Source organism: Gigantopelta aegis, chromosome 4 (genome assembly GCF_016097555.1).
Source record: "Gigantopelta aegis isolate Gae_Host chromosome 4, Gae_host_genome, whole genome shotgun sequence".
In the NCBI taxonomy this organism is placed as follows: Eukaryota; Metazoa; Mollusca; class Gastropoda; order Neomphalida; family Peltospiridae; genus Gigantopelta; species Gigantopelta aegis.
This window is the reverse complement of record NC_054702.1, coordinates 46,041,225-46,066,659: the sequence shown is the minus strand read 5'-3', so window position 1 is coordinate 46,066,659 and position 25,435 is coordinate 46,041,225. Positions and strand designations below refer to the sequence as shown.

At 38.7% G+C, this 25,435-nt stretch overlaps 1 protein-coding gene across 1 annotated transcript; it reads left to right on the top strand.

The window, feature by feature from the left end:
• Positions 1-880: 880 nt before the first annotated feature.
• LOC121370616 (lithostathine-1-like) lies at positions 881-3,717 on the top strand. Its single transcript, XM_041495965.1, has 2 exons — positions 881-1,053; positions 3,263-3,717. Exons 1-2 carry the CDS (start codon positions 969-971, stop codon positions 3,493-3,495), a joined length of 318 nt encoding a protein of 105 aa, XP_041351899.1. The 5' UTR covers positions 881-968; the 3' UTR covers positions 3,496-3,717.
• Positions 3,718-25,435: the final 21,718 nt, after the last annotated feature.

The following is a 25,435-nucleotide window of genomic DNA, read 5'->3' as shown; positions in this document are numbered from 1 at the left end:
AAAGTTGTGTTTGTACAGTGAACAGTTATAGTACTTAAAATAATATGCAGGTACACAAAACAAAGTACATGAGAAACCTCCTACACGAAATACAGGTACACAAAACGAAGTCCATCACAATCCACACACACAGTATACAGGTACACAAAAAGAAATGCACTATAGTGCTCACACACAAATATATGTTTAGAGTGTATAGTAGTTTAACACCCCCCCCCCCCCAAAAAAAAAAAAAAAAAAAAAAAAAAAAAAAAAAAAAAAAAAAAAAAAAAAAAAAAAAATTAATACAAAAAATACAAAAAAAACAACAACAAAAAACCCCCCACAACAACGTTGGTCCATGCATACGATGGGACTCAATTAAATACACCACGTGAGGGCTTCAGTGGGGCCACACCTATCGGTGGATGTGAACGATATGATAGGCCTAACATCCAGCTCAAGCGGTCAAACCTAGTGGATACATTTCTGTCATGAGTTGTGGGTCACAGAGCAATGCATTATTATGTTTATTTACATGTTTCAGATCCTAATTGTCCAACAGAGAAACGATACAGATTATATTACAGATCAATGTATTATTATGTTTAATATGTTTCTGATCCTTATTGTCCAACAGAGAAAGGATACACATTCTCCAGTGACCCCCGTCTGTGTTGCAAATCAATGTATTATTATGTTTAATATGTTTCAGATCCGTGTCGAACAGAGAAATGATACAAATTCTCCAGCGACCCCCGTCTGTGTTGCAAATCAATGTATTATTATGTTTAATATGTTTCAGAAACTTATTGTCCAACAGAGAAAGGATACAGATTCTCCAGCAACCACCTCTGTGTTACAGATCAATGTATTATTATGTTTAATATGTTTCAGATCCGTGTCCAACAGAGAAAGGTTACAAATTCTCCAGCGACCACCGTCTGTGTTACAGACTTGGGCTGGATAGAAAGAATCATGATGACGCGATGGCTGCTTGCCAAAACGATGGCGGATTCCTAATTCGAATCGACTCGCAGAAAAAAAACGACTACGTCGCTCAGCTGTACCAAGGTTTGTTAACTAAAAGACGAAATTCCATAGCACCGCATTTTTTAAAATTTGAACTTTGACACTTTAAATAAATGTTTGCAGGTTATAAACCGAGTTACACGTTGGAGCATAAATAGACATAGTATATATTGTTAGAAATATCGGATTGTTATGTAAATATAAGATGTGGAACGTTAGTCAAAATACTTAAGTATTGTAAATGGTAAACACAATAACATTCCTAGAAAACGATGACTGTATATTTTGCAATTCGAAAAACAAATAAAGAAAGGACTTAAGCAATCTAATTAAAATTAGCTCCACTGGTTAATTACTATTACCTGTGGATATAAACAGCACCCCGTTGGAGCTCATGTGCAGTTGACCTTTCATTCAACCAATCAAAACCTTACTTGACAGTAATTTGAAAAAAGAGAAAACATTCGGAATTATGCCGAGGGTATACGAAATGATTCGGGTGAATTACGAAGTATGTCGGAAACTAATTTCAATATAAAATTTTATATAAAATTCGTTTCAAGACGAAACATTCCCAGTCTGGAGCTCCACGCGGTAAGACGTGTTTGTTTCGCGTGTGCACACTGCACGTGCTTTCGTGTGCTCGACTTGGGGGTCCTTCATTTCGTTGTTTTTGTCAGCGAAATGAAGTTTTGTACTGGGATGTATGCGGCCATTGGAACTGATTGAACGCTGGAACGCTTCTCGTTTCGACAGCCTGCACCACCAGATTGGATTCTTTTTTAGCGAGATTCCTTGCCTCCACGTCATTTCTCCGTCTGACTGTCGACTTGGGTTTTTTCGTGACTCGTATGACGGCCATTCTGCAGAACGCCACGGTTGTTCGCGTTTAGTCTCTACATGTCCAAGCCTGTCCTAGCAGCACTGGAAGATTGACCGCCCCACTCTAAGAAGAAATAGGAAGCGGGGTCGGCCCCTACTACTCTTTTCTAGACTTTACTTTGTTTTATTGTGATACCATCTCGTATCCTCCGGAGTCGGGCCCGTCCGCACCACTATACCAAACCATGACGACTGGACTATACCCTAGTCTGATACTCTATCTCTCGTTCAGACGGATCCGGCTTCTCAAGATCTGTATTTCAGCACAGCACTACACCTTCAACATCTATCGTCTGTCAGTCTAGGGGTTTTCTTGACGGGATGCAACCCATCTCGTCCCTTTAAGCTGTGCACCCAAACGGCCTTAACGAGGCCACTCGCGTGGACATATCGATCGGACTTTAACCTTTTAAATCTGCGTTCAAAATTTTATATCGAAATTACTTCTTTATTTTTAAATATTATTAAATAGTCCGATCCTCTCTTCTTTCTCTTATTTAATTTTGGACTGTCCTTCTAAAATGCTCCAAATTATATAAATATTTGGCCGAGCAGTCAATTCTTTTTATTTTTGGCTTGTAACCTTTTTATTTTTTTTATTTATTCTATTAACTTTTTTACTAATTGCTATTTTCAAATTCTGCCCATTTTCAACCCCCCCCCCCTCCATCCCGAGTCAGGCCACCGATCTTATCGGAGGTCGAACTCGGGATGGGCGTGTTCGAAACCCTAGTGGTATATGGGCACGTTAAACTAGTTATCATCATCATCATCATCAAGACGAAAAAAAACGTGATGGTATAGCCATAATATCTGTTTATACTAGCATAGAAGCCAGAGTTTATTATTGCACTTTCCCCCTGTTTTTTAATGTTGAAATAGACCAACAAATTCGCCAATTGCATAAAGAGTCTTGCCCGATATTTTTAGAATTTGTATGCTCCCGAATAACGCTATAAAAGGCGAAGTGTAATTGGTCGATATTTAAATTGTTATTTATAGATGAAATGTGACATGGACATGGAAGTCCACGCAATGCTATTAGATCTACTGGTGGACCAGTAGAGCTAATTTTAATCAGATTGGGACTTAAGACGAATACAAATATTTACTTTTTTCACCTTTTTAAAAATTTCATTTTAATCAATAATTTGATTAATTTTCAGAGGGTAATATAACAAATAATGTACTTTGAAAAACAGAAAAACTCAACCCTGCCCCCGAAAAAAAAAAAAAAAAAAAAAAAATAATGGAAGAAAAAGAAAACAAAACAAAATACATAAAATTTAAAACTTGATTCTTCATTTGCAGCCGATTACAGTTTATCTAAGTGACACCACATTGCCCATCACTTGCCGTTATATTTCAGAAAATGTAATGTCAACGTCCTCGGAGCTGTGGATAGACGGTGACAACAGTGACAATGAGGATGAATGGAGGTTTACAGATGGGACGTTGATGACTTACACACATTGGGCATCCGGCCAGCCTAACTACGATGGAAACTGTCTGCGAATTCGACTTCATGATCAGAAAGTGGAATGGTGGGACGGAAACTGTGATCGAATACATAAGTACATTTGTGAAACACCCACCGCATAGACGATATCCGCATACTGTTAACATGGGAGTCTCTGTAATTAAAGGAATCCTCAACATAGAAGCACATTAATATACATTGTTGTATTAAAAATAGACACCTGGCTTTATAAAACTTTTAGAGTCTAGACTCAAGACTCTCATAGAGTCCGAGACAGTAACGTAATGACATCATTAAAGATTGAGTCTGGACTCTAAAACGTTTTATAAGTAATGGTCCCAGGAGTCAGAACACCTGTTCCTCGGTGGCGCAGTGGTTACGCCGTCGGACTACAGGTTGGTAGGCACATGGTTCGCAGCCCGGGACCGGCTCCAACCCAGAGCGAGTTCTTAAGGGATAACCAACTAACAACTAACCAACTGTCCTGGACAGACAGCCCAGATAACTGAGGTGTGTGCCCAGGACTGTGTGATTGAACCTTAATTGGATATAAGCACGAAAATAAAGTTGAATGTTCCTTCAGCAACGGGAATATTGTAACCAGATTTGAACCCCCCCCCCCCCCACACACACACCCACTGTCAGTCCTGTAACTCCGCTTTTATACTAAATCCGAACGTCATAACCTTTTCCATAATGAAAACCTTATCTCTATACAAGGCAGAGTCAAAAGGATATTTGGCAAAGTCGTGATTGCGTTCATGAATGTTTATGCCAGGTGAGGACCTTTCTTCTTAAAGCTGCAATTAACTTTCCTGCATCCTATATATTTTGTGCCTTTAAGATACGAACATAATTAGTTTTACTAAAGTTGTATCTTTTCACCATCAACATATATATCGTTCATTGCCAATGTAACTTATAAAACATCTAAACGTTCCATTATTTGCAATTCTATTAACATTTTTACTAATTGCTATTTTCAAAATTCTGCCCATTTCCAACAATACCCCCCCCCCCCCCCCCCTCCCCCCACCTCCATCCCGAGTCAGGCCACCGAACTTCTCTAATTTCTTTTTGACCACCCGATCTAATTTAGCGACCACATTTAATGAGTAGAAATTCCTTTATTAATTATATTAATTAGAGATGCGCATCAAAATTTTAAAGGCCCACTATTTAATTTTTGGATGTAAATTTCAAAATTGTCCGCTTAATTTCTTTCTGTCCTGGGACAAGTACCTGGCTATCCAGAGACAGGCCCCGGGACGGACATGCTCGAAACTCTAGTGGTATATGAGCATGTAAAAATTATTCGCACTCGCACTTGCTGTCGGGCCGATATAGTTTAATGAACAAAGGCATCTGCCCAATCATTTTGACAATCAGATGCAGACGTCATTAAATGTTTGTTACGTTACACGTGCATGCATTCTCATATGTGGGAATTCGACAGTCGCCTTCGATTGCAACTCCACAAGATATATATTTCACCAAACGTGGTTTGGAATATGACCTGGATTTTAAATAAGATCTAAATTGATGAAGTGCATCAAAGCAAGAAAATAAAACTTGATGATCTATTCTAAATGCTTTAATACTAAATTTATTTATACACTAGACACTGTACATGTAGCTTTACTTTGTCAAAATTCAATGTTCTCCACTCCAGCCATAATTCATGTAAATCTTACAATACGAAATCGATGCATGTGGACTAGATGTCTTTGCAGCCTCAAACTGTATTACAAACATTGTATTGTATATTCATATCCGTATTTAACGTGTACTGTATTGACAACTGCACTTGTTACGAAAAACAAAACCAAGACAAACTCTCAATCAATAATGTAATTAAAGTGCTTAAAGGAAAGGAATAGTTTATTCTGTTCATCATTATTAATTAATATTAAAAAAATCAGACATAAATCAATTAAGAATATTATTTGTATTGTCACTGAAATAAAAGTTAATAGTAATTGTATATTGATCGGTTCGAACTTGTCAATGGAACATAAAAGAAGTTGTCTTTGTTGGTCATGCAATTCACATCCAAGGAATTAATGGATGTTACTTTCACGAGGAATCGGTAGCTGTCCACAATCGTGTTCCGCAGGTGACATATAGCATTTTATTACATCACCCTATTAGAGGTATTGAAGCACTGAGTGGATGGGATATAGTTCTGCGGTTAAGCTCTCGCCTGAAGTACGATGGGTCGTAGAATCAATCGCCTTTATTGGACTCGTTTCTCCCGGCCCACATCAGTGTCCCATGTAGAAAACTAGATGACATAGGATGACAGCATTTTCTTACACACTCGTTGGTGAGAACACATGTGTTATTTATGATTACACAGACTTGTTAACACATGCACGTGTGTTAACAATATCAAGACATACGACTGGCTGCTCATAGGTGATGGCCAGGTCACCAATGCCACACGTCCAATAAAAAAAAAAGCGCGATACAAATCGATTAGACTGTGACGTATAGTTGACCTGACAATCATGTGTCTGTGAGGTGTAAGTCAGCTACAAGTGCAACGGCTGTAAATAACTTTTAATTGAAAAATATGTTAAAATTTGCTTAAAACCTGAATGTTAGGGAATATGTAAGAAATAGAATAATACATTCGTGTCCGTTAGATACCATTTATCTCGCTTTCACTCGTTAGATACATTTTAAAGGGACATTCCTGAGTTTGCTACAGTGCAAGATGTTTCCTACTAAAAATATTTCTACGATTAAACTTACATATTATAATATTTTCTTGTTTAGAATATCAGTGTCTGTATATTCAATATGTTTCTGGTCGGCTTAATATTTGTAACAAGCCCAAATTGGATTGTGTCTTAAAATAATTTCGTACGTACGACAAAAAACTATATTTTAGTAATTAATATGAAATTTAACCTAGTACAAATATTAGAACGATCAAAAACACGTTTAATATAGAGCCACTAATATTTTATGTAGAAAAATGTAGTTGATATGTAATTACAATCGTCAAAAAGTCAGTTAGTCCATAACATCTTAAAAACTGCAGAAAACTCAGGAATGTCCCTTTAACTAAAATGTAGCATATATACTATCTGTTATTAATATTGTAAAATACATTATCATGGCATATATCTTTGTGACGGAACATGCTCTTATCTTTTCACCTGTGGCGATGTTAATTGTTTTAGAGGGCCGTGTGCAGCTTTGTTACGTAATACCCCCGCGCGACGTGGTAGAGCTGCGTCCCAATATGCACTTAGACCAGTTGCGGAGACCATGTGGCCAGTGGTTACGTAATACCTCCAGGAGTTCTGTTTTACGACCGTGGGTTCTAGCGAACCAGGCGTCGGTCTGTCTGGCTATCTAAGAGAAAATACCGTCCCTGGAAGTTGTGGCAATATCACATGATAGGTGAAGTACCGAGTTGTGCCCCCAGGCGATATTCGCTGTCTCTGAGATTTTTGAATAAATAGATAGGATTTTAGAGATATCGAGGAGAAACGTTGGAACTATCCAGGGGAACGGACGTGGTCCAACTGAACGACTTATATTAGTTCAGACCGGACGTGGTAAATATATATTTCTGCTCTGTTGTATAACCTTGATGTAATTGATGTGACCTTAAATATTTTAATACTGTATTATACCAATATTCTTTAGACAGTGTCTCCGGTAATCTGACGAAGTAAATTGTAGGCTTCACTGTTCTAATATATTTATACGAGTATTTGGTAAAATAAAGCTTAGCCGGTCATTCTAGAGGACCTAGGAAAACTGTAGGTTATTGTCCTTATTGTGATATGTACCAGTATTAATTCTGTATTACAAGGTTACTGAATTAGTATTTAAGGGTTAATTAAAAATTAACCAGTTAGGAATAGAGTTGTATTTCCTTTATTAATTAAGTTCCCCTGGCAGCGTTTCTCAATTATCACACGTGTGTGTGTTGTATCACGGTGAAGTGATTAGAATATTGTGTAAACTAGACACCTAGTGATTAACTAATTAAGTGATTAGCTCTGGGTTGTTATTATATTGTTGTTGTTAATTAACTACTGCGGCAAGTACATTTGTCAGCGTTAGAGTTAATACAGATTCCAAAGAGTATTGTGTTTTGTTGTGTTTTCTAGTGAACTAAACGTGCTACATATATATATATATATATATATATATATATATATAAGATCTTATCTCTGATTAAACCTAGAGCCGAGCCACTCGGGTATTTGACTGCCCGATACAGAGAGATCTAATAGATATACAGTTAGGAGAGATATTTGGATAATCGTGTTTTATTCAGTTAGGGGTATTATAGGATCCCCGTGACAATCGTATTAAAAATAAACAAAGACCATAAGGTGAAATAAAAAAAATTCTCAGAAAGTTGATAGAAATTTCAAAATAAGTTGCCTTATTTTATTCAAACTGTGTCCTATACACGTGAGAACGTAAACACGTATGTATGTATGTATGCCCACAAATGACTGTCAGGTCAGATGTCGGGAATTAACATGCTTATATCAATTTAATGTTCAAGAACGCTCGTTGCGAGCACAATTTCTGACCAGGGCCAGAAACTGTGCTCACAACGAAAGGGGTGGGGGGAGACTTAGTTAAAAAAAAACAACACATTTTTAAAAACGTTTATACAAATGATTAGATAAAAATACTAATTAATGGTTAAATAAACTTTATTTACAAGGAAGTTAAAAAGTGTTTATACAAAGGGTTAAAAAGGGTTTCTACAAACGATTACGTAAAAAGTAGAATATTGACAATAAAATATGTCTGGTTAATATGGTATTTATGTCGGAGGAGAGTAGACGGGAAGGTCTGCCCCATTTTTAATTCATTTCCCTAGGCCGTCCCATCCACCACCTCCACCATAATAGAAATGTTAAGAATTAGAAAGTGGAGATCGATGAATGATATCTGCATATTAACCATAACATAAACCCGCATAAAACTATGTGATTGGTGCTGTGACTTAACTTAAGTCAAAAGAGCTATCACCTAACTTTTAACATCCATTTAAAACAATGAGAAGGATTAACACAAAAAAAAAAAGGGGGGAAAAAAAGGTAAATAATAAAATAACAATAAAACAATAATAATAAGAAAAGAAAATAATAATAAAAAAAAAAAAACAATTAAATTTATATAAACATGTCATAGTAGTAAATTAAAAGGTGTTAATGTAAGTAGAAAGGGAAAATGTGGATTATATTTTAGTGTCCAGTCGTATAAAAGTAAAGTAAAATTGTGGACAATATTAATGTTACCCCCCCCCCCCCCCCCCCCCCCCCCCCACAACCCCCCCCCCCCCCCCCCCCCCCCCCCCCCCCCCCCCCTGGAATCCCAGTAAGGATACCAATCCATACGAGATGTAAACACGGCCATTTGCTTACAATTGAAATACCCCAATCGTCCCAATCATTGCTCTGTTGTTTTAGCTAAGAGATTTGCGGGACTATGATTATCACACCTGGCTGCGGTTAGGACTGCTCTTCCCACGTGTTTGATTGGCTGGTATCGTTATCAAAGACACGAGAACTGCAAGCTATTAATGTCAGATGGAAATATCACACCTCTAGAAATATGGAAATTCCCTTGATTGTCTCACACTTTTACAAACACTGAAAATCATGCTGTTACGATGGAGAAACCTGCTGCGTATTACGAGTTGTACGAGACGGAAAATCGGTTCCGAAAGGCCTGCGAGCAAATCATCTTGCTCAATTTAAGAAGAAGTTTTTGGCCTGTTAAAAATTCATCCAGGTTTTCTTTGTCCATAGTCCGCCTTTAACGCCCCACCCCTTCTCATTTTCGGTACAAACTACCTGTCTCTGTCAGAGTTCATATCCACAGTGTCCACAGTGTGCGTGTTTGTACCTTAATTGGATGTAAACGGTTACCGTTAAATCAGATTTACCTACCTACCTACGTATGGGCCTTTCTTAGGCCTACACTCTAAAGGTTTTAGGTCAATTACTGGTCTCTTTCTCTCTCCCTCTATCCGCCCTCTCGTTCCCTCCTCCCTCTCTCTCTCTCTCCCTCTCTCTCTCTCTCTCCCTCCCTCTCTCTCCATCCCTCCCACTCTCTTTCTTTCTCTCTCTCGTTCTCTCTTCATCCGTCCTCTTTCTCTCTCTCCATCCCTCCATCCTCTCTCTCTCTCTCTCTCTCTCTCTCTCTCTCTCTCTCTCTCTCTCTCTCTCTCTCTCTCTCCTCTCTCTCTCTCCCTCCCTCTCTCTATCTCCCTCCTCTCTCTTTCTCTCTCTCTCTCTCTCTCTCTCCTCTCTCTCTCTCTCCCTCTCTCCCATCCTCTCCCTCTCTCTCCTTTCTCTCTCCTCCCTCTCTCCTTCTCTCTCTCTCTCTCTCTCTCTCTCAATCTCGTCCCTCTCTCTCTCATCCCCGTCCTCTCTCTCTCTCTCCATCCCTCTCCAATCCCCTCATCCTCTCTCTCCCCTCTCTCTCTCTCTCTCTCTCTCTCTCTCTCTCTCTCTCTCTCTCTCTCTCTCTCTCTCTCTCTCTCTCTCTCTCTCTTTTCAAAATATGCTGATGTTCCATTAAACAAATATGGCTTTCCCTTTAGTCAGTGATGTCCGATATCGGGAAACAGTCATGGAACTGGGAGATATGAATATTGTTATAAAACCAAGTTAGGCTTATTTGTCATTCTAACATCCTTGAATTACAAATTTTTACCTTTTAAAAAAATTACCTATAAGCTTGTTTAATATATATTTGGGTTTATAGATGAAAGCTTTCTAAAAAGACCTTCCTGGGTATCTTGGCATTCTAAGATGTTTCCGAGCTTGTTTAATATAGATTTGGATCTATAGATGAAACCTTTCTAAAGAGATTTTCCTGTCTTTCTTAGCATTGTAAGACGACTATATAACGACTAAAATTACATATTAAATACTTTAAAAAAATTATAATATAGGTGTTCATATATCCAATGTGTTTCTGTTTATATTTGTTTCTAAATTATATTAGTAGTGGTAGTCCAAGCTGGATTTTACCAATAATTAACTACTAATAATCATTAGCGCGACCAAAAACAATGACAGCAATCCATCATTTCATTTCATTTCAACTTATTTCCGTGCTTATACCCAATTAAGGTTCAAGCACGCTGTCCTGGGCACACACTTCAGCTATCGTCTGTCTAGGACAATGGGTTAATTATTAGTTGTTAGTAGGTGGGAGCCGGTACCGGGCTGCGAACCCTGTACCTACTAGCTTTACGTCCGATGGCTTAACAAAGACACCACCGAGGCCGGTTTGCACAGGGCGACCAGAAACAATGGCAGTAGTCCCTCTACCGAGTTCATAGGTTCAAGGGCAATAACTATGTCAAACATAATAAATATATTCGCAGTCAAATTTTATCTGTACTGTATATGATAAAGCTAGATTATAATTTTTTTTTTGCTCAATATGTTGTGGTATTGCGGAAAGAAAAGTCCTTAAAACTACATGTAGGACAGGCGGACAGAATGACGGAGGTTAAAGTGACAAGTTTATGTATTCTAATTTATCATGCAACCATGCTTCCTGTGACCTGATAACCCCTACATGATATTTCGAAGTGTTATTATGTTACTGCCTGATAACTCCTCTGTTGCTAGCATAATAACCTTATCGTTGCTATATGTTATCAGGTCACTAGGAAATGAATTGTGCGCATCATGAATGTTTGCTCAATTTTCAGGTAGGTCGTTTTCTCATTTTTCAAACATCAATTTACAGAAATAATTTTTGAACTGCATAAATAAATGTAGCGTTCACACATCCCATAACATCAAATTACCTCTTATTTTTTAAATTTTCCACTACCCGCTGCCATTCGGAAGTAATCAGTATTTTTAATGAAAAATTTCGAAACAAAAAAGCAAGTAACTTCCAGCGTCTGACATCACAGTCACTAGCGGCCAGTGATGTAGATCTTCTTCACAAAAACGAACCCCTTTGAAACTTTGTTGTGATGCTCAAGACAAATACAAACAAATAAAGCTGGAGGCTGGGGGTAGGGTAGTTCTGATACACCCGCCTTTCTCCACTGATGTTAAAACATTTTTTTTACAGTGCAATATTAGGCTATACATATAGGTGTCCAGCCGCAATGAAATAATCGTATATGGTGAATATGCCCAAACCGCAAGCCGCAGTCGCACAGTTGGACCGCACACACGCGCTGCATCCAGTCTATATGAGCCTTGTGACGGCACATGCTCTTAAATTCTTTTCGCCTTTGGCGATATTAATTGTTTTAGAGGGCCGTGTGCATTCCCAATATGCACTTAAGACCAGATGGGCTTTGTTACGTAATACCTCCGCGAGTGCGGTTTTTACGACCGTGATTTTGGCGACTAGGCGACAGTATGTCTGGTCATCTAAGAAAAAAATGTCGTCTTGGTCTCTGTGTAAAACTCACATGATAGGGAGGTTACCGCGATGTGCCCCCAGGCGATATTCGGTTTTTTTTATAATAAATAGCTAGGATTTTAGAGATATCGGGGAGAAACACATAGGAAGGCTCCCAGGTAACGTTGACCGTCCGGACTGCTAAATATATATTTCTGCTCTGTTGTATAACCTTGATGTGATTGATGTGACTTTAAATATTTTAATACTGTATTATACACATATTATTTAGACAGTGTTTCCGGTAAACTGACGAAGTAAATTGTAGGCTTCACTGTCTAAAATTATAAAGCTTAACCAGTCATCCTAGAGGAACTGTAGGTTATTGTCTTTATTGTGATAGGTACCAGTATTAATTCTGTATTACAAGGTTACTGAATGAGTAGTTAAGGGTTAATTAAAAATTAACCAGTTAGGAATAGAGTTGTAATTCCTTTACTAATTAAGTTCCTCTGGCAGCGTTTCTCAATTATCACACGTGTGGTGTTGTGTCACGGTGAAGTGATTAGAATACTGCTGCAGTACATTGTCAGCGTAGGTTAATACAGATTCCAAAGTGTATTGTGTTTTGTTGTGTTTTTTTTAGTGAACTAACGTGCTATATTATATATACTTTATATAAGATCTTATCTCTGATCATACCTAGACGAGCCACTCGGGTTTTGAACTGCCCGATACAGAGAGATCTAATAGATATACAGTTAGGAGAGATATTTGGATAATCGTGTTTTATTCAGTTACGGGTATTATAGGATCCCCGTGACAGGAGTGAAAATTGGGGCGCTCGTCCCGGATCTGAAACGGGACATGCATATTTAAAAAGTATTGTTTGAAAATGGGGGCTTTATAAATTATTTTTACCAATTAACCTTAGTAGCAACGTTGTTCACTAGAAAATTAATTAATAATAAGTGCGTCATATCTAAACATGGATAAGAAATTGCTGGATAGGCATACGCTCAGTGTAGTGGAGATTAAGCGAGCACGTAAGGCCGAGTTTGTTGAAATCGCAAGTGAGAAGGAAATTGATTTAATATCAGCTAAAACATTAGGAGAGATAAGGACAATTATTACCCAGGAAGTTTTTGGTGATAGTCCTGTTATGGAAGACAGTGAGATTGTTCCAGAGATAGAGATAAATGAGTTAAGTGTGGAACAACAATTAGCTTTTAAATAGCTTGAGTACGAAAGAGAAGAACGTGCATTAGATAGAGAGAGAGAGAGAGAGAGAGAGAGAGAGAGAGAGAGAGAGAGAGAGAGAGAGAGAGAGAGAGAGAGAGAGAGAGAGAGAGAGAGAGAGAGAGAGAGAGAGAGAGAGAGAGAGAGAAGAGAGGGATAGAGAAAAAAAATATAGAGAGAGAGAGAAAGGGAAGAGAGGGATAGAGAAAAGGAAGATAGAGATAGAGAAGAGAGAAGAGAGATAGAGAAGAGAGAGATAGAGATAGAGAGAGGGATAGAGAGAGAGAGAGAGAGAAAGAGAAGAGAGGGGTAGAGAAGAGAGATATAGGGATAGAGAATTCCAGTTAGCAAAATTAAAAGTGGAACATGAGTTAAAGTTGAATACTGAAGAAGTTAGACGTGAGGCAGGAAATGGGTTTAAAATGTTGGAGGCTTATAGATCAGTGCCTGTATTTGACGACCAGGAGGTAGATATGTTCTTCCAACTTTTTGAACGGGCCGCTAAGCAGCTAAATTGGCCGCAGTCTAAGTGGACATTGTTAGCCGTGTCTAAGTTTAAGGGGAAGGCTAGCGTAGCTTATAATTCAATGAGTGATGAGTGAGCAAGTCAGTACGACCTAGTTAAGTCTGCGGTGTTGAGGGCTTATGAATTACGACCTGAGGATTATCGTTTACGGTATAGCGAGTTGAGAAAACGCAGGGTCAGTCTTATAGTGAGTTTGTGGCTAAGAAGTCAGGGTTGTTTGATAAATGGGTGGTTTCTCATCAGGTAGAGTCATATACCGAGTTACGGGAGTTGTTGATCTTACAGGACATTAAAAATGGATTACCAGTTGGCTTACGTATTCATTTAGAGGATCGTGATGTCAAAAAGATAGAGGAGGCAGGCATAGTGGCAGATGATTACGTGTTAATACACAAAGATCAGCCAGTACAGGGTAGCTCTTTACAACAGGGTGATAAGAAGAAATTTCAGCCAGGTTTTTCCCGGGAAGGTAACTATCGGGGAGAGTCATCTAGTTGGTCAGCTAGTCAGGCAAGGAATGTACCTGGTGGCCAAAGTAAGGATAAACCTGCATTATCAGCCAATGGACGAACGTATCGTCCACATTGCAGTTACTGTAAAAAGGATAACCATCTTGTCGGGGACTGTTTTAAAAGGAAACGCGATAATGCGCAAGTGGTCGGTTTAGTGAGGTCAGCTCCGCTAGCGAGAGAGTTAATGGTTAGTCCCATGGCAGAGAAAGTAAACCCGTATGTGTCCACTGGTATGGTTTGTGATGTGAAACAAGAATTGAGTCCTAAGGCAATATCAATATATCGAGATACCGGGTGTAGTCAGTCACTGATCACGTCAAAGTGTTTAGCTGGTATTGAAAATTCAGATACAGGACGTAGTTTGGCCTTAACCTCAGTTACTGGAGAAAATATGGTTGTCGGGTTACATAACGTTTTCTTGTATTCGAAGTTTGTGACGGGACCAGTCATTATGGGTGTTGTAAGGGACTTGCCTGTTGAGTTTTGTTGGATAATGATTTGACTAGTCAGTGTTGTCAGCCGAAATGTGACCAATTGTTAATTAAAGACAGCCCTTTACCAATAGAAGAGAGTCAGGTTGATGAGATTAGATATCCTGCGTGTATAAAGACTAGGGCTATGGCCAGAAGTGTAACACGAGACCCAGAGGATATTTGTGATTTGTCTCATACGTGTGTGAGCCATGAAATTGGAGTGGATGAGGTTATCAGTAAAATGGTAGATAAGTCAACTGAGGAACTAAATGTGGTGGAACCTGTTGACCTCCCGCAGAGGGGAATGAACCAGTTGTGGTTGATAGAGGGGACTTACCTTGTAATAGACAAGAGTTAGTTCTAGAGCAGGAGGCTGATCCAAATGTGTTGGCAGTTCGCACTACCTTGTTAACTGAAGGTGAGATGGAGGATCAGAGGTCAGGTTATTATATGGACAAGGGAGTATTGATGAATAAGAGAGTTAGAGATAGGAGGTGGCAGGCGACCGAACTAGCTAGGAAGCAACTGAGCCATGCTCATAGCAAAATAAAATCAGTGTTTGATAGGAAGACTAGGGGTCGGGAGTTTAAACCAGGGGATAAGCTGCTTCTGTACCTTCCCATTAAACAGGGTTCATTGCAAAACAGGTATTTCGGTCCCTATGTTGTGCACAAATGGGTTAATGAGACAGGGTATGTGATAAACACTCCTGATAGGGTTAGGAAAAGTAGGTATTGTCACATCAATTTGCTAAAAGGTTATTTTGACAGACTGCCGATAGTTCCAGTGTTGCCTGTCCAAATTGAGAGTCACTCAACTTCCTGTGATGACGTCAAGTCTGCAGAGATCAAGTTAACCAACAGCCAGATTCTAGCAGACTTGAGTTCTTATCTACAGCACCTTGACAGCACCCAGCGAGCAAAGTTGACTACGTTGATACAAGACAATGTTTCCATTTGTCAGGAATTTCCAACGGTTACCAATACCAATACCAATACCAGGATGTGCGCTTGGAACCCAATGCTACACCGATTCGACAGCATGCCTATCGGATAAATCCTGTAAAACGTGCGGCACTGAAAAAGGAGATAGATTACATGTTGGAACACGACATTCTGGAACCATCAAACAGTCAGTGGGCATCACCTGTTATTCTGATTCAAAAGGGAGATAACAGTTTCCGGGTGTGTGCTGACCTGCGTCGCGTGAATCAACTCATCAAGGCAGATGCCTACCCTCTACCCCGCCTTGACGATTGCATCGACCGATTTGGACACGATAAATACATCACCAAATTGGACCTATTGAAGGGTTTTTATGCTATTCCGTTAACGGAGGAAGCTAAGGACATTCTGGCGATCATCACACCTGACGGCCTCTTCCAATTCCGAGTGATGCCGTTTGGTTTGAAGAGTGCGCCTGCTGCCTTTCAAAGGATGATGAACCAGGTGTTATCAGACTTAGAAAACGTCAGTGTGTATCTGGACCATGTGGTGTTAGCCACCGACACTTGGGATGAACATTTAACCGGGTTACAACAAATATTCAGTCGCCTACAGAAAGCTAACTTGACTGTGAACCTGGGCAAATGTGAATTCGTGAAAGCTTCAGTGACCTACTTAGGTCATACTGTCGGACATGGTTGCGTCGCCCCACTGCAGGCCAAGACACTAAGCATCAGCCAGTATCCTGCACCGTCCAACCGTCGTGAAGTTCGCCCATCACATCGCTGCTAAAGAAGGAAACGAAGTTCCAGTGGTCAGATGAATGCGAGAAGTCATTCAACCATCTCAAGCAGATGCTCTCCTCGTCTCCCGTGATGGCAGCACCAGACTACCGAATGCCTTTCAAGCTGGCTGTGGATGCCAGTGACGTGGTACCTGGAGCTGTGCTGTTCCAAGAAGACGAAAATGGACTGGACCATCCTGTAAGTTTTTTCTCCAAAACGTTTGACAAACACCAGGTGAACTATTCCACTATAGAGAAGGAAGCGTTGGCCATGATACAAGCTCTGAAGCATTTTCAAATCTACGTGAAGTCGGCATTGCATCAAGTGGTGGTCTTTACTGATCATAATCCGCTTACGTTCATTCACAGAATGAAAGCCACCAACCAGAGAGTTTTGAGATGGAATCTTCTTCTGCAGGAATTCCCAATTACCATTGAACATATCAAGGGCACATCCAATGTAATCGCTGATGCCCTGTCCCGAAGTTGAACGTTGTGATAATGTGTTGACGTTCTTGATTTCTGTTTTGTTTTTATATATTTTATTGTATACCAGGGACTCAGAGACTCAGTGTGATTACTGGTAGTCACCTTATTACTATGAGTTATAAATGCCCGGATGCGTCGGTTAACGCTATTTTTGTTTTAATGTAGTATATTTCCCTATTCCTAGAGTAGAGGAAATATCCTTTTTGAGATGGGTGTGTGTGACGGAACATGCTCTTAAATTCTTTTCACCTGTGGCGATATTAATTGTTTTAGAGGGCCGTGTGTAGTCCCAATATGCACTTAAGACAAGATGGGCTTAGTTACGTAATACCTCCGCGAGTGCATTTTTTTACGACTGTGATTTTGGCGACTAGGCGACAGTATGTCTGGTCATCTAAGAAAAAAATGTTGTTTGGTCACTGTGGAAAATTCACATGATAGGGGGGTTACCGCGATGTGCCCCCAGGTGATATTCGGATTTTTAAAATAAATAGCTAGGAATTTAGAGATATCGGGGAGAAACACATAGGAAAGCTTCCAGGGAACGTTGTCCGTCCGGACTGGTAAATATATATTTCTGCTCTGTTGTATAACCTTGATGTGATTGATGTGACTTTAAATATTTTAATACTGTATTATACACATATTATTTAGACAGTGTTTCCGGTAAACTGACGAAGTAAATTGTAGGCTTCACTGTCTAAAATTATAAAGCTTAACCAGTCATCCTAGAGGAACTAGGTAAACTGTAGGTTATTGTCTTTATTGTGATAGGTACCAGTATTAATTCTGTATTACAAGGTTACTGAATGAGTAGTTAAGGGTTAATTAAAAATTAATCAGTTAGGAATAGAGTTGTAATTCCTTTAGTAATTAAGTTCCCCTGGCAGCGTTTCTCAATTATCACACGTGTGGGTGTTGTGTCACGGTAAACTAGACACCTAGTGATTAACTAATTAAGGGATTAGTTCTGGGTTGTTATTATATTGTTGTTGTTAATTAACTACTGCGGCAGTACATTGTCAGCATAGGTTAATACAGATTCCAAAGTGTATTGTGTTTTGTTGTGTTTTCTAGTGAACTAACGTGCTATATTATATATACTTTATATAAGATCTTATCTCTGATCATACCTAGACGAGCCACTCGGGTTTTGAACTGCCCGATACAGAGAGATCTAATAGATATACAGAGATATTGGGATAATCGTGTTTTATTCAGTTACGGGTATTATAGGATCCCCGTGACAAGCCTCAACAAGAAATTGTATTTAATATGTAATTTTAGTTGACTGAAAGACTCTGTTACTCGGAAAGATCGCACAGTGGCTGGGAACATTTTCATTAATTTCAACTTAATTTCGTGCTTATATCCAATTAAGCTTCAAGCACGCTGTCCTGGGCACACACCTCAGCTATCTGGGCTGTCTGTCCAGGGCAGTGGGTTAGTTGTTAGTTGGTTAGTGGTTAGTGAGAGAAAAGAGGGTGCAGTGGCCTTACACCTACCCATTTAGCCCTTGAAGGGACATTCCTGAGTTTGCTGCATTGTAAGATATTTGCGACTAATAAAATATTTCGACGATTAAACTTACATATTAAATATATTTTCTTGTTTAGAATATCAGTATCTATATATTTAATGTCTTTCTGGTCGTCTTAATATTTGTAAGAAGCCCAAACGTACGAAAACAAATATTTTAAGAAATAAAATGAAATTTAACCTAGTACAAATATTAGAACGATCAGAAACACCTTTAATATACAGCCACTTATTTGTTTATGCAGAAATATATATTTTATATGTAATCACAATCGTTAAAACGTCTCTGTTATTCGATAACATCTTAAAAATTGCAGCAAACTCAGGAATGTCCCTTTGAGAACTCGCTCTGGGTTGGAGCCAGTACCGGGCTGTGAACCTTGTACCCACCAGACTGTAGTCTGATGGCTTAACCACTGCGCCACCGAGGCCGGTTGGCTGCAAACTCTGGACAATCTCTTTAAATGGCGGAGAGGAGGCAGTGCATTGTGGGTAGTGAAGGTTAATAACGCAAATAACGATTTCGATTGTACAAACAATAAAATATGTGCCCAGGAGGTGTTTGAAGTCAAAGTGGATATAAGCATGAAAATAACTTTAAAACAATAGAATGAATGTCTGTATTGATAAGTGGATAATTTAAAATTTAGCTACAAAAATATTTAATGTAACACACGTATATGGTGGTGATTTTTGAGGGGTGGGTTTCAGATATCAATATTTTTAAAAAGCCAACAGAAGACAGATTCAATAATATTGGGCGTGGAATCCAGAGAATGAAGCTTCCCTTGCCATCTTCCTGTCTGGCGTTTAGACAACATTCGTCTGTGCTTGTCTACATATTACATCTGTGTTGGAACACGCCAGCTTGTGGTAGTTGTATTTTACATATTGTGTGTTTTCTTTTTCTAACTTTTGGAACATTTAAAAACTGTTATTTCTTTTAGCACCTTTCTCAAATTGGCTTCATAATTTCTACGTGAAGTAATTCCTGTGCACACATTCCTATACCTGTGTTTGTTTTTATTCGAAACTGTGTGCTATACACCGAGGCATAAAAATACAAGAATTTCCTTACAATGAAAATACAGCGATCATTTCTATCACTTCTCTGTTGTTTTAACTAACAGATTTGCGTGACTACTAATTGGAGATCACGACACATTTCGGCATTAAGGACTACTCCTTGCCGCCTTTCTGATTGGCTGGTATTGTTATTAAAGATAAGACGACAAGCTGTTAGGATCAGATGAAAATATCACACCTCTATAAATATGGAAATTCTCATGATTGTCTCACACTTTTTACAAACACTGAAAATCTTGCTGTTACGATGGAGAAACCTGCTGCGTATTACGAGTTGTACGAGACGGCAAATCGGTTCAGAAAGGCCTGTGAGCAAATCATCTTGCTCAACAACCAACTGGAACAACTGCAGTTGAGATACAATTCGGCCAAGGAAGCTGACCGAAAATCGTTTCGATACAACTTGAGACTGAAAATGGCGACATTTGAAGGGGTCAGGAACACGTACTACGAGTACGCCTGTTTGAAAGCGGAGAAAATTGTTGAACTCAGATGTGAGCTGGCTCTGGAACCGCCATATTCAGAAGATGAAGAAGCTGACGAAAGTATCCAGCTTTAAACAGTCGGCGGACAATCAACGCCAAGAAAGGTTCTTTTAAGAGCCGCCCAAATCTCCCGAAAGTTGTATTACACAATTGCTATTTTCTTATTATCTATTAACATTATTAGTATATAATATAATTAAGTTAATACGCCATTAAATCACCCTAGACACCTACTATTCTACATTCTTAAATATATTAAACTTTAAATATTTTATTGCCAACACATTAACAACAAACTTGCACATGTTGAAAAAAAAAAACCCAAAACAAATAAGACCTCATCGAAGAAACCCATCGCAAGCCTCCAGCTCCCCAAAACCCCAACAACTACAGAAACAAACAAAACAATAAACACAGAAAACAAAAACAAGACAAAGAATAAAAACATGCATATATCAAATGGTAGGTAATGAATTTAGTGTCCTGGCATATAGAAATAAACCTATTTGTAGATTGGGCTATTTCTCGTTCCAGCCAGTGCACCACGACTGGCATATCAAAGGCTGTGGTATGTATTACCCCGTCTCTGGGATGGTGCATATAAAAGATCCCTGGCTGCTAATCGAAAAAGAGTACACCATGAAGTCGCGGAAGCGAGTTTCCTCTCTCAATATCTGTATGGTCCTTAACCATATGTCGGAATATAACCGGAAATAAAATGTTGAGTGCGTCGTTGAATAAAACATTTCCTTCCTTCCTATTTTTAGTGACATTTCAGAACTCAGAACTCAGAACTCAGAACTCAGTATGATGTGTGTGGTAAATTAAATATCATGGATCTTCACAGATGTATTATTTGTATCATAGTCATGCGTTAAACTTTGACCTTGCAGGACACTTCGGAGGTCTGAGAGTGCCCCCCCCCCCCTCCCCACCCCCTCCCACCCCCACAACACACACACAGAACCTTTCCCTTTGCTCTACAGTTGCATTATCTTGACTATCCAGTATTTGGCCTCTTAAAAGTTTTTTTTATATATTTGAAAAAACTGTCGAACAATTAAATCGGCGAAGGTTTCCCCCCCCCTCCTCCCCCCAATAAATATGCTCCACCACTAAACCACTTTGTTATTCTGATATTAAGTCAGTGGCAGTCACGTTACCTCGTGTTAAATACAGGAAACATCTTACGAAAATAGAGTGAGGCTTATACAAAGCTAAACCTGAAATTTAATTATTTTAAGTGTTTAAAGCCAAATAACTTTACAAAGGTGATTCTGTATAATGTACGGGACGTTTACCTTGTGTGTTTTTTTTATAATATAAACAATGAAAGACTGTTTCACGATATATGAAAAGGTAAAAGTTAAAGTTTGTTTTGTTTAAAGAAAGAAATGTTTTATTTAACGACGCACTCAACACATTTTATTTACGGTTATATGGCGTCAGACATATGGCTAAGGACCACACAGATCTGGAGAGGAAACCCGCTTTCGCCACTACATGGGCTACTCTTTCCGATTAGCAGCAAAGGATCTTTTATTTGCGCTTCCCACAGGCAGGATAGCACAAACCATGGCCTTTGTTGAACTAGTTATGGATCACTGGTCGGTGCAAGTGGTTTACACCTACCCATTGAGCCTTGCGGAGCACTCACTCAGGGTTTGGAGTCGGTATCTGGATTAAAAATTCCATGCCTTGACTGGGATCCGAACTCAGTACCTACCAGCCTGTAGACCGATGGCCTAACCACGACGCCACCGAGGCCGGTTGTTCTTTTGTTTAACGACACCAGTGGAACACATTGATTTATTAATCACCGGGTATTGGGTGTGAAACATTTGGTTATTTTGGCATAGTCTTAGAGAGGAAGCCCGCTACATTGTTTTCCCTTAGTAGCAAGGACTCTTCTTTTATGCACCATCCCACAAAGAGGATAGCACATACCACGGCCTTTGAAACACCAGTCGCGGAACACTGACTGGAACGTGAAATAGCCCAATGGGTCCACGAAGGGGATCGACCCTAGACCGAGCGCGCACCAGGTGAACATTACAACTGGGCTACATTCCGCCCCTATGATATATAAAACATGATTTTTTCTTTTCTTTATCTATTTTTATTCTAACTATTCAGTGTTACTGGTCTATATAGTTAGAGGAGAAACTCACTGCCACCGTATAAGTTTCTTCCAACGAATAGCAAGGGCTATTTGAATGTCATGAGTTATTGGATGGAACGGGATAACCCCAGAATGTACACAGAGGGTAAACGATCCGTTGACTCATCGTGCCTCAGACGGAAACTATCACGGAGTTATATTTTATCACAATCGTGAATACATTATAACATGTGAAATGCAATATAAATAATACTTTTAATAATATTGGACGTGGAATCCAGAGAACGAAGCTTCCCTTGTCATCGTCCTGTCTGGCGTTTAGACAACATTCGTCTGTGGTTGTCTACGTATTACGTCTGTGCTGGAACACGCCAGCTTGTGGTAGTTGTGTGAGGGTTTTTTAATATACTTTTGGATCATTTAAAAACTGTTGTTTCTGTTCGTTTCTTACTCAGAGTGGCTTCATAATTTCTATATATGTGAAATAATTACTGTACATACATTGCTATACATGTACTTGTTTTTAGTCCAACCGTGTTCTATACACGTGGGAATGTCAACACGGCCAGTTGCTTCCACCTGCAATATACCCCAATCGTCCCAATCATTGCTCTGTTGTTTTAGCTAAGAGATTTGCGTGACTGTGATTATCACACCTAGATGCGGTAAGGACTGCTCTTCCAACGTTTTTTATTGGCTGCCACCATTATCAAAGATACGAGATCTACAAGCTATTACTGTCAGATGTCTATAAATATGGAAATTCACATGGTTGTCTCACACTTTTACAAATACTAAAAATCTTGCTGTTACGATGGAGAAACCTGCTGCATATTACGAGTTGTACGAGACGGAAAATCGGTTCAGAAAGGCCTGCGAGCAAATCATCTTGCTCAACAACAAACTGGAACAACTGCAGTTGAGATACAATTTGGCGAAGGAAGCTGATCAAAAATCGTTTCGATACAACTTGAGACTGAAAATGGCGACATTTGAAGGGGTCAGGAACACGTACTACGAGTACGCCTGTTTGAAAGCGGAGAAAATTGCTCAACTCAGATGTGAGCTGGCTCTGGAACCGCAATATTCAGAAGATGAAGAAGCTGAAGAAAGTATCCAGCTTTAAAAAATCGGCGGACAATCAACGCCAAGAAAGGTTCTTTTAAGAGCCACCCAAATCTCCCGAAAGTTGTATTACACAATTGCTATTTTGTTATCATTAAATTCACCTAGTATATAATTTTATAAATTAATCTTTCGAAATTATGGTTTTGTATTGGATTTTGTACCTTTTTTTGTTACATATTAAATAAATAAAGAAATGTTTTATTTAACGACGCACTCAACACATTTTATTTACGGTTATATGGCGTGAGACATATGGTTAAGGACCACACATATTTTGAGAGGAAACCCGCTGTCGCCACTACATGGGCTACTCTTCCGATTAGCAGCAAGGGATCTTTTATTTGCACTTCCCACAGGCAGGATATCACAAACCATGGCCTTTGTTGAACCGGTTATGGATCACTGGTCGGTGCAGGTGGTTTACACCTACCCATTGAGCCTTGCGGAGCACTCACTCAGGGTTTGGAGTCTGTATCTGGATTAAAAATCCCATGCCTCGACTGGGATCCGAACGCAGTACCTACCAGCCTGTAGACCGATGGCCTACCACGACGCCACCGAGGCCGGTACTACATATTAAATGATGATGTGCGAATACATAGGGAAAACACCTACATGTAAATGAACATTTTAGATACGTTTAACGTGATTTGTTTGTAATATTATATTTAACTAGGAACCCGGCATAGCTAAAAGGTGTTTAATTATGCTCCATATAGTATCCAGGAACTGAACATATTTTAAACAGTTCAGTTGTCAGTCGCCTAAGTGTACAGGTGTCCATTTGAAAGATAGTCTTCGGTATCCACTATACACTGTAGTACAGAACTAGAACCATGTCTAGACACCTACCATTCTACACTCTTATAGATATTAAATTTTAATATAATTTATTGACAACACATATTCAATATGTTAAAAAAAAACCTTAAAGATCAAAACAAGACAAAAACTGGAAAAACTATCAAAATAACAAGCGTCCCTCAAAACAGCAACAACAAGTAAACCAAAAACTTGCATATATCAGATTGGAAAATGGTAGTAAAAGTGTCCAAGTACCTAAATCACTAAAAAGAATTTAGTGTCGTGACATATGGAAAGAAACCAGTGACATTTCAAAGCTCAGAACTCGATATAATGTGTATTAGACCTTCAGAAATGTATAATTTCTGTAACTAAAAACAACAAAACTTGTCATAATCATGTGTTAAACTTTGAAATTCCAGAGACTGTCTACAGAATAGCAAGGGCTATTTAAAGGGACATTCCTGAGTTTGCTGCATTGTAAGATATTTCCGACTAATAAAATATTTCTACGATTAAACTTACATATTAAATATATTTTCTTGTTTAGAATATCATTGTCGGTATATTCAATGTGTTTCTGGTCGTCTTAATATGTGTAAGAAGCCGAAACTGGATTTTGTCTTCAACTAATTTCGTACGTACGAAAACATATATTTTAGGAAATAAAATGAAATTTAAACTAGTACAAATATTAGAACGATCAGAAACACGTTTAATATGCAACCACTAATATATTATGTACAAAAAATATATTTGATATATAATTATAATCGTTGAAAAGTCTCTGTTAGTCGATAACATCTTAAAAAGTGCAGCAAACTCAGGAATGTCCCTTTAAATGTCGCGAGATATTGGTTGGACCGGTGTAAAAGGAACGCAGGTCCGTGGGAACAGTTCCCTAGGAACAGTAGTCCTATCGGACCTCCATAGCTTAGCAACCATAGTCCTACCCGGACTTCCATTCCTGGTTTACTTTTAAGTTGTTTTTATCCTAGGACTTGTATTCCTACCGGACTTAAATTCCTTCTACAGCAGTGACAGCAATACTAGTCATGCAAAGTATATGTCCGTTTATTATACTCTGCAATTTGCACGAGCTGCCAGAAAGACACGAGAAAAAAGTGAGGTTTTGGCAGCCTTACCTCGTAGTGTGATGGATAAGTATACGAGTCTTTTCCTGATGAATGGAAACAGCTTATTGTAAATAATATTAAAAGTTCATCACAAGTTAAAGATTTGTTTTTAATTAATAATAATGAAACTATAAATGTAAGTAAATTTACTGTTAAATTAATATATTCTATATTAATTTCCCAACATTTTAATGTACCTTCTTGTTTAGAAAAATGGCATGACTCGGGTTTTGTCATAGACTGGAAGGCAGTTTGGAAAATTATACATTATTGTGATAAGACTTCGGACTTTGTTGACTTAGATTTTAAGATAGCACATAACATTATATTCACATATTCGAAATTATTTAAATACGGTAAAGTAGCTTCTAGCCAGTGTCCTGTATGTTTTAAACAAGAAGAAGATATGTTTAATTTATTTT

What these genes read in the sequence shown, in the direction of transcription:
- LOC121370616 (XM_041495965.1), top strand. Translation starts at nt 969, where the DNA reads ATGGCTGCTTGCCAAAACGATGGCGGATTCCTAATTCGAATCGACTCG. An exon ending in CGTCGCTCAGCTGTACCAAG is followed by an intron (nt 1,054 to 3,262) that starts GTTTGTTAACTA and finishes GTTATATTTCAG; the next exon opens with AAAATGTAATGTCAACGTCC.